We start from the raw sequence: 9,145 nt of genomic DNA on the forward strand, positions 1-9,145 counted from the left end.
GTCAACGGGATCGCCATCATCACCTTACCTCCTTGTGAGACAAAAAGAAAAAGTAAGTCTTAAAGGTTGTCTTGTCCCACTTGCGGAGGAGTACGGGTTGGCCCTTGGCCACCCGAAAACAAAAAGTATCTACTAACAGACTCTATATCATCAAAACCTTCATCAACGGAATCTCCATCAGAGGAATCTTTACCAACAGAAACTAACACTCTGACAATGCAGGAATGAGCAAATGAAAGAAGAAGAAAAAAAGCTCGGCGGGGTAAAGCAATAAGAGTGAAAGAAAAGGCGGCATTTTGACCTCTCCCCGAAGGAGAACAGGCCAAGCCAAGAAGGTGCCTAAATAATAAAAAGCAAGGAACGAGGACATCATCATCTAGCAAGAAACAAACAATATTAGCAAGCACCTTCTAGCATAGGCCGGGAACTTAGGTTTGTAATATTGATTCCTGTGACGAGAAGGCAGACACAAGGCCCCATGGGCTCTTGACAACAACGTGAAGAACAAAAATCTAACAAGGAAAGTACAAAAAATTATAGCGTCACAGTGGAGGCTGACAGAGAAAGGCAATACAAAGGGCCACCAATAGGAGGGGTCGTCAACCGCGACCGAGTGCAACACGGTAGCTCACGAGAGATACCGGAGGGTGAACACTCACAACTGAGCTCTGCCTAGGCCGGCCCATAAAAAAAAAAAAAAACAACAACAACAACAACAATAAAGAGAAAAAGGGAAGGAAAAAGAGAAAGAAGAAATACTGCGAGAAAAAGGAGAAAACTGTACAGCCGAATAAACAAAATAATTTTATTAATTAACAAGAGTACAAGAAGCAAGTTACTTCATAAAGCTGCATAAAGCTAAAGGATTACAATGAGCAAGTTACTTCATAAAACTGCGTAGAGTTAAAGGATTACAAGGAGCAAGTTTCATCATAAAGCCGCATAAAGTCGTGAAGACTACAAAGAACAAGTTACATCGTGAAACTCAAATATTCAACAAAGCGGGTTACAGTGTCAAACCCTAGACCGTAAGCTATAGGGGATAACCTAAAAAGGGCCACAAGACCACACCATTATCAGACTGACATGACGCAAGGTGGGCCAAAAATCTTAAGCAGCGACGAAAATACCGCCAAGAACTGGAACATCTCGAAATTAATCTTTACGTTAAGAATCGCTTATCGGACAAAGGTCGGTCACCACAGCTACTGAGCCCGATCGAATCACTCTTCCATACGAGACAATGAGTGAAGGTCTCCACCATTACGCCTTGTCAATAACACCAGAGGTTCCCTTGAAACATCAACAAGGATGTAATGAGGCAACTAATTGAGTCGTACTACGAACGCGCCGTCCAGGACCCTAATAGCAGAGGATTGGCAAGGAGATTTACCCTGAAATTTCATCCTATTAAAATAGGCCCATTCCCTACAGAACTACCACCGAGGCCTTGAGAGAACAAAGGGTTCGAGACCCCAACTGTAGAGGGTTGGCAAGGAGATCTGCCTGAAAAATTCACCCTCATAAACCGGGTTCATTACCCGCAGAACTATCACCAAGGCCGCTCGGAATCAGACCCTTCTCGAGATAGTTGCGTCGCCACAAGGACTCATCATGCAAAGGAAAGTCGCCCACACTCATAGCCAGAAGGTCAGACAGGGGATTCTAAAGAAGGTAGGTTTTCATTCGCTCCCGGTCTTCATCGTAGTCCAACCTCCATGCATCGTCGCGATCCCCCGGACATGAGATAGCTCATCCCACAAGCTTCGAAGGGTCACTTCCCAACCTTTGAGCACTAGCTTATTCACAACAGGGAAACCTCCGCATCTTGTCTTCATTGCCTTTCCTCCTCCAAGGTCTTTTTCTTTGCTACCGCTAACTTGTTAGACTCTGCGGCCTTAGTCTCGAGCCATTTGATTGACCGACCATCTGTGTCCTGTTGTCAACGAAGCTCTCGGATATCAGCCTGCAGTCGCTCCATTTCCGACTGGCATTGGTCAAGGGACTGTTGCAGCATGTCCCTTGGCTCGCAGGCAAGCGAGGCCTCAATGCGGAGTTGGCTAACCTCCCCCTAGGACTTGACCAGATCAAATTGGGCTTCTTCCGCTGCCTCCTTCTGCTTTCGCTCAGAGGTCATGCGGTCCAAGGACTCCTAAACCAGGGAGCAGAGGTCCCTGTTCTCCCTCCTTAGTTCCACCTGGCTGTCCACAATGAAGACCACTAAACGCTCCAACCCCTACCACAAAAGGCGAGTTTTAAAAAAAAATTTGGAGGAGTTGGCAGGTAAATTTTACACCGGTAAATAGCCTTTGGACTTTCCCTTCTACCGTGGGAAGATGATCGACATGGCTGTGCGGCGCAGTCATCTCAAAGTCCGTAGGAACTTCTCATGCGACTTCTGCACCATCATCAAGAACACCAGGAGCCACGACCCCCTCACCTGAGATGTCGTCCTTCTTCCCCTCAATGCCACCAGTAGAGCGGCTTTGGCTGCAGAAGCCGCGTCAACCATAATTATCTAGGTCGGCGGCATGGCGCATTGTGGAACAACAATCGGCATCGTCTCTTAGAATACTCTTGGGGGTGTAGGGATTCGAAGCACCAGGACAGATGACCCCCTAGGAGGAATGGGGACATTATCAGAGTCGGTAGGAGTAAGAGAGCTACTACGGGGTCTCTTCCCCTTCCCCTCAACCGGCAGGCTTGGAGAATGACTAGGAACAGAAGGAGCAATCGGATTAATGGGAATCCCCGCATTAGAGCACAAATTGGTAGGGGGAACCAAATACCTGCCGAGACTCCCTTTCGACAACAAAGCCTCCGAATAAATGTCGCTTAGATGTGCTGTCACCCAGGCCCAAACGACCTCCAGTCTCACCTTCTCGTTGGAATTCGGTTTAGGGCAGTGGATCGAGGTGTCGCCTACAGTGCCCCAGTTGGCATGAACAAAAAAAAAACACTTAACAGTCTGCGTGGTTGGATACTCCCATCCCTCACTCGATCCACTGCTGGGGGAAGGCAATATGAGCTCCACCATTGAGGGGATCCTGTAAGTCACCTTCAACTCCTCGAATTCGTCAGAAGTAACAACCGACCATCATGAAAATCTTGCAAAGTCATATGGAAGGGAATCGCCATGGAAGTTAGTGGCTTGGACAGCGCTAGAGGGCACTGCCTGGCCTCCAGAACGTGAAGATTTCTTCGAGACCATGAAGGGAAGGAAAAGTTGATGAGAAACTTTGGAAGGAAAGTAAGAAAAGGAAATTGCAGAGTGACCAAACAAAAGTAGAATAAATACGATGGGCTGCTCAACATAAGAGAGAGTTCTTATATAGGCGGGGGCGACGATCACCCACCCAAGGCGTCGTAACTCTACGTATCTCACACGTCTCCCACTCAAGTACCAAGATCCCTCGATTAACACAACTGTAGCAAAGCGTATCTACTGGAACGACGTGCAAATTAATGGCTGTGAAACACGGAGCCATGATGCGGAAATCGAAAGAGCGTCATTCAATGCAAAAGCGTAGCTGGTATTGCACTACCACATAGGTAAAGTGCAAACAGTCACTAAGAATACGGCCAGACGGGTTGGGAACTTGGCAGGGCATAAGATCAAAAGCAATAAAAGGAATTCCCTCCGGACCTATCCAGGAAGAATTGACGGGGTAACTGTAAGGAAATTTTCCCCTAGGAAAGGCCCACTGGGCCTCGACCTAGAACCCGGCCCAAAAGGTTCCCCATCCAAGCAAGGAATAGAACGTCAGCTAGTGAGGGGCGCCATCCAGTCAACAAGACAGATCGACCTGACATTCTGCGGTCGCCTTCGGGAACAGTACCTACACAAAACGCACGGAAGACCCTAGATTCATTGGCGTCAGGTCATCTACGACTCATATAAATCGGATTAGAAGTCAGGAAACCACACCGCATTATTGACGCTGCTGATTAAGTCACGCCACATTTATGGAGCCGACACACCGCATTAAACAAAGTTCAACAGCAGGCACAAAAAGAAAAGCATGGACTCTATGGGAAAAAGACTATCTGCACCCTCCCCAGACACAGTATAAATAGCAAGCTCCAGATACCGAAAAACTCTTTTTGATCACTAAACTCTCTTATTTATTTGCTACACTCAAAAAATATTTACTAACTTTGGCATCGGAGGTTACCTGGCTCCAAGGCCGCTTTCCCAAACCGTAGTCTTTTCTACCTTGTGCAGGGCTCGTTTTCGAAGATCTGAATTGTTAGAACTTGACCTAAAGGTATGCGAAACATGACGTTAATGCATACATTAATATGTTATTATCTTTTTGTTTTTGTTTGTTTGCTATCTTTTAAATATTATTTTCTATTGGCAGGGTTTCTATTGTAAATAATAAAATTTGAAGTACTACATATGCTTATGATGGACTGGTCCACATATTTACTATTAAGATAGAGAATTACCTACGTCATTAAAAATTTGTTAAAATTTGTTGTAACTGAATTTCTCCTTGTAGTACTTTGTATCACATCTTCTAGAGGTTTTAGTGTGGCATTTTTATTGTACTTTGCTTATATTTTGATATTGAGCAATATTACGTACAGTCTTCATTTAGAGACTGTATGTGTAAATCTAGTTAATTTTATCTTTTAAATTTTTTAAAATTACAATAATATCCTTATCAAAATGGTACTTTTTTCTATTTAATGAAAATTTCGCACATGTAATCCTCAAGAGAGATTGCAAATAGAATTTTTCTTTGATGTTTACTGTACAATTCTTGTATTAAATTGTCAATGACTGAAATAGTAATACAGCTATGATATGTTGTGGATATATGGAGCAAAGCACATGCCTTGCACGTGTAGCCTCCACTAGGGTTCACTTCTAAAACGTCAAAAAAGGCCAAAGATAGAAAGTATATATATACTAAACCTCAGCAATTTTAAGTTTCGTTTGTTTCATAAATTCATCTCAACTCATCATTATATTTTTTTAAAATTTCAATACAAAATATAATAAACAATTTAACTTTTTTAAAACTCAAAATAATAATAATAATATTTAAAAATAATATTTTAACAATATTTAATATTTCAAATCAACTCAATTCAACATCCAAACATAACCTTTATTTATATAAATAGAAAGTTTATCTTGATTTTTCTAAGTCCACTAGGGTTCATATATGATAACATCTAGAAATTTATATTTTTTTCATAAAAAATACAACACTTTCAACAGAGCACACGTTCCTTGCACGTAATGTCCTACCCAGTTAGTTCAAAACTGCAAACATACCTAAACTTTCACCTAGACCAATGCAATGATTAGTCCGAGACCACGACAATGCAAAGAAAGAGAATTGGCAAGGCATGGACGAATTGTACTACAGTATCGATTGATGCATCCATGCATCGTGGCGCAAGGCAAGTAACTTAAGATGGGGCCCTGGAACTGGAACGAAGCTGTCAGAACTCTGTGGTCCACCCACCACAAGGCCCAAAGCTCTTCCGATACATATAATATGACACGCGGTGGCTTCCCAGTTCCCACTCCGTCCCATGACTAGAGCATTTTGAACCCCCCACCTAATCACTGTACCTACGACTGCCACAAATGTCAAGGAATATCTGCAACGACGCAAACACACCCACCTCGCAATTTCGCAAACGCTACACCATCCCACCAAATAATTCACACAGGCCCCGGCCATCAGAAAAGACTTCCAACATGCGGAAAGCTATCCTTGGAAACCTAGTGCAGGACCAACATGCATATATTTAATTGGATCAATCATCGGATACAGATATTGACAATATACAACTCGGCATAATTTTTAATGCAAATTCTTTAAAAGACCAGCAGCGTACAGCAATAATCGTTTTTTCATTGACTCGGTAAAGGGTAAGAAATATTCAGTCATTCAGTCTGACCAATTGTAAAGTTTGGAAAGTAAAGCTCTTCAAGACAAAATCTAATGACAGTTAGGCATAAAGAGAAAGGTCAGTGAATTCCCTTGCCAACCAAAGCTCCACACAACCAAGCAGAAGTTCTCAGCAGCCAAGCTCCTTAAACTTATGGTCGGTCAACAGAAGAACAGGGTGATCCAGACAACCAGACAAGGCTAGCGCGTCTTCTTGTTCTTTTTCTTTCCTTTTTTCCTGTCTCTTTTATTTTGTGGCTTTGGCCGTGATTTTTGCTTCCCAACTCTCTTGAATGTTTTCTTCTTACTCAAAGGTACATTGTGCTTCCTATCAGCTCCAGTTGATTGGGGCACTGCTGCAGTCAGTGTTTTGTCGATGGGGGGGATTTCTTGTTGATGTGAGATCTCACTTGTTGTAACTGTGACTTTCATGTTGCCATTATCATATGTTGTTGTCCCTTTCAAGAATAACAAAAACCCAACACAAATAAATATCAAATGAGTATAACACATAATTAAAACACGTTGTAACATTTTTTTTTTTTTTTGGGGGGGGGGGGGGGGGGGGGAACCGCAGTCAGATTCATATATTGCATGAACCAAGTCAGCACAGAAAGTAAATTTAGGCTCCGTTTGGTTGTTGGACTGCACTGAGATCAACTCAGTTCAATCTAATTTTAAGTAGAGCCTAATATCCAAACACTCGATTCTTTTTTTTTTTATAAGTATCAAAACACTCAATTCTCAAACCACTAAACTCATTTCAACTCAAAACTTCTTTATACGTGAGACCCACAATCTTTTTCAACTCAACACCTCTTTACACACAGAATCCACAACCTTTTTCAAATTCTCATAAATACATCTAAACTCATTTTAACATCCAAACACATCTAAATTTATCTTAAGTGGACCCCACAAAACTTACTCCACCATCTCAACTCACTACTATTCATAAACAATTCAACTCATCTCAACCCAGCTTAACATCCAAACGTAGCCTTAAGAGTATTCATAGGGAAATTGAATGAGTCATAAAAAATATTAATGCTCCGCCATTTAGCCCTCATAGGGTTCAATTAGGCATAATCAATGTGGTTATTGCAAGAATTCTCACAAATATTCTAAGACCCAAAGTGCCCCTCATGAAGCTTTACTGCTAATATCAGAAGAATATCTTCTATTACGATTTTAGCCCAGGGTCATTGATCACTGTTTAGATCTGCAACTATACCACAAATCGACCCATTGAACAATCAATGGCCTTGCAACCTGATGGCATTTGTCCCTTTCTTATGAGGAATGTCCGGGGATCAAGTCCCCATACCCCAACCCCACTTAAAAAGAAAAGACTCATTGAGCCACAGATTAATTTGCAAGTAGGCCTGCAGCCCGAAACTACTGGATCCAGCAGTGCACAAATGTTTGTGATGAGTATTGAGAAAAACAAGCAGCTTATATATGATTGAAGCCCATCGATTGGAGAGTTTGAAAAATACCAGAAATAGATGCAATCGGCTGATCATCTTCTTCCTCTTCTTGGAAGTCGTCACTTGCATTGGGTGTCGAAGCAGTGACTGGTGGAACTCCACCATGGAGAGCCAGTTCTTTCTCAAATTTTCTCTGCAACATACGTTATATAACAGAAATGGAACCATTAAAACCTACAAAATGCTTTTGGAATTACATAAGCCAATGAAAACACATAATCAGCAATGCTATGAGTGATACAAATAGGGACACATCAGTACAAAAAAGAATCTTGAAAACGTTGATGAGATGCATGGACATTCACAAAAAGGACTACTAGCCAAGTTAATATGCCACGGCCTTTCCAGTCCTCTCCCCTATTCCTTGTATGTCAATATCCTGTGTCCTCCCTGAGTTGTTTTCCATGCCCCATTTTTTTTCCTGACAAGTCCATGCCTCCAAATATGTTGAACATAGCGGAGCGCACAACAGCTTGAGAAGTGGGGCATTATGGCTTTATACTGTACCAGCTTATGTCAATGCTAATGTGGCAGTGGATTCACAAATGAAAATGGCCACACAAAAAAGTTGGGACTTACGAATGGAAGATAGAGTATTTGTGTCTAACTCTAAGAAATCATCAGCCTTTATCCCACTTCTGTTCCTACTTACTTCTGTTCCAAATGTTTCCATTACTTTCTTATTTATAAAGATCTTTCAGTCGACGCATACACCCCTCCCGAAGAGCAGAATTTAAATTCAACAGTCCTAACATAGTCCCCGGTTTTATGGGTGCATTATACATATCGGGACATTTTACTTGTAAAAAAAACATGTCGGGACATATGATTGAGAATGAGTTGGTGCATTATTATACATAAAAGAACAGCATAAAAAGGGTGCATTGTTACTACAAAATAACAGAGAAATTTATCAAGCTGCCTTAATTTGACAACGTTTTGTATGAAACTATTGACTCGCAGTGCATATTGTAACGAAACTACAACCTAATACGGATATCAAAGTTCGAAAGACCGAAGCTAAAATAAAAATAGAACCTTTTTGCGCTGTTCAATGCGCTTTCGCCTATCCGCCTCCCCTTGCTGCTTCTGCGCTTCCTTTCTCCTTTTCTTCTTCCTCTTATGAAACCCACTCACATAGTCCCTTATCGTAGGAAAAAAAAAAACCCCAAATCGAATACAAAAAATTATACCAAATTTTCAAACATCCAAACCACCAAAAAAAAAAAAAAAAAAAAAAAAACAAAACAAAACAAGAAGAAGCAGCAAATTTAGGGTTTGGTTCGAACAGAGTACTTGAGATCTTTCTCATTGAAACTGACAGCGAGAGCTTTGTTCTTGAGAGCCCTCTTCTTTATGTGCCTCCCTCGCGGGCGCCCAAGCTGGACTGCTTCCTCTTCAATTTCTTCTCCCATTGCTGTTTCAGAGCTCGCTGCTGTGGTTCCCTTGGTTGCTCTTGCTCCCATCTATTGTATGTTGGCATTGTCGCGCAGTTGTGTTTGTTAGGCCGGTTCGGGTCAGGTTGTGGGTCGGTTTTGTTTGGTCCAATACTAATCCGAAAAAATGAATGCATATTTATTTATAGATAGGGTTACAGAAATGCAGCCCAATATAAATGAGCGGGTGAGTACGGACTTAAAATGAGACTAATTTACCTCGGTTGTATTAATGCAGTAAAATAATTTGATAAAATAATTTGATAAAATAATACGAATTATAATATTTTATTAAATTTTGAAA

At 41.6% G+C, this 9,145-nt stretch overlaps 1 protein-coding gene across 1 annotated transcript; it reads right to left on the reverse strand.

Moving 5' to 3' along the window:
• Positions 1–5,859: 5,859 nt before the first annotated feature.
• On the reverse strand, positions 5,860–8,886 carry LOC121266405 (ribosomal RNA-processing protein 17). Its single transcript, XM_041170221.1, has 4 exons — positions 8,702–8,886; positions 8,444–8,549; positions 7,415–7,538; positions 5,860–6,373 (listed from the first exon to the last, which is right to left on the reverse strand). Exons 1-4 carry the CDS (start codon positions 8,869–8,871, stop codon positions 6,117–6,119), a joined length of 657 nt encoding a protein of 218 aa, XP_041026155.1. The 5' UTR covers positions 8,872–8,886; the 3' UTR covers positions 5,860–6,116.
• Positions 8,887–9,145: the final 259 nt, after the last annotated feature.

Source organism: Juglans microcarpa x Juglans regia, chromosome 5D, assembly GCF_004785595.1.
Source record: "Juglans microcarpa x Juglans regia isolate MS1-56 chromosome 5D, Jm3101_v1.0, whole genome shotgun sequence".
Taxonomy (NCBI): Eukaryota; Viridiplantae; Streptophyta; class Magnoliopsida; order Fagales; family Juglandaceae; genus Juglans; species Juglans microcarpa x Juglans regia.

Coding starts and splice junctions, on each gene's coding strand:
- LOC121266405 (XM_041170221.1), bottom strand. CDS start 8,871: ATGGGAGCAAGAGCAACCAAGGGAACCACAGCAGCGAGCTCTGAAACA. Junction 8,550..8,701: donor TTCAATGAGAAAGATCTCAA/GTACTCTGTTCG, acceptor TCCTACGATAAG/GGACTATGTGAGTGGGTTTC. Junction 7,539..8,443: donor GCATTGAACAGCGCAAAAAG/GTTCTATTTTTA, acceptor CGTATGTTGCAG/AGAAAATTTGAGAAAGAACT.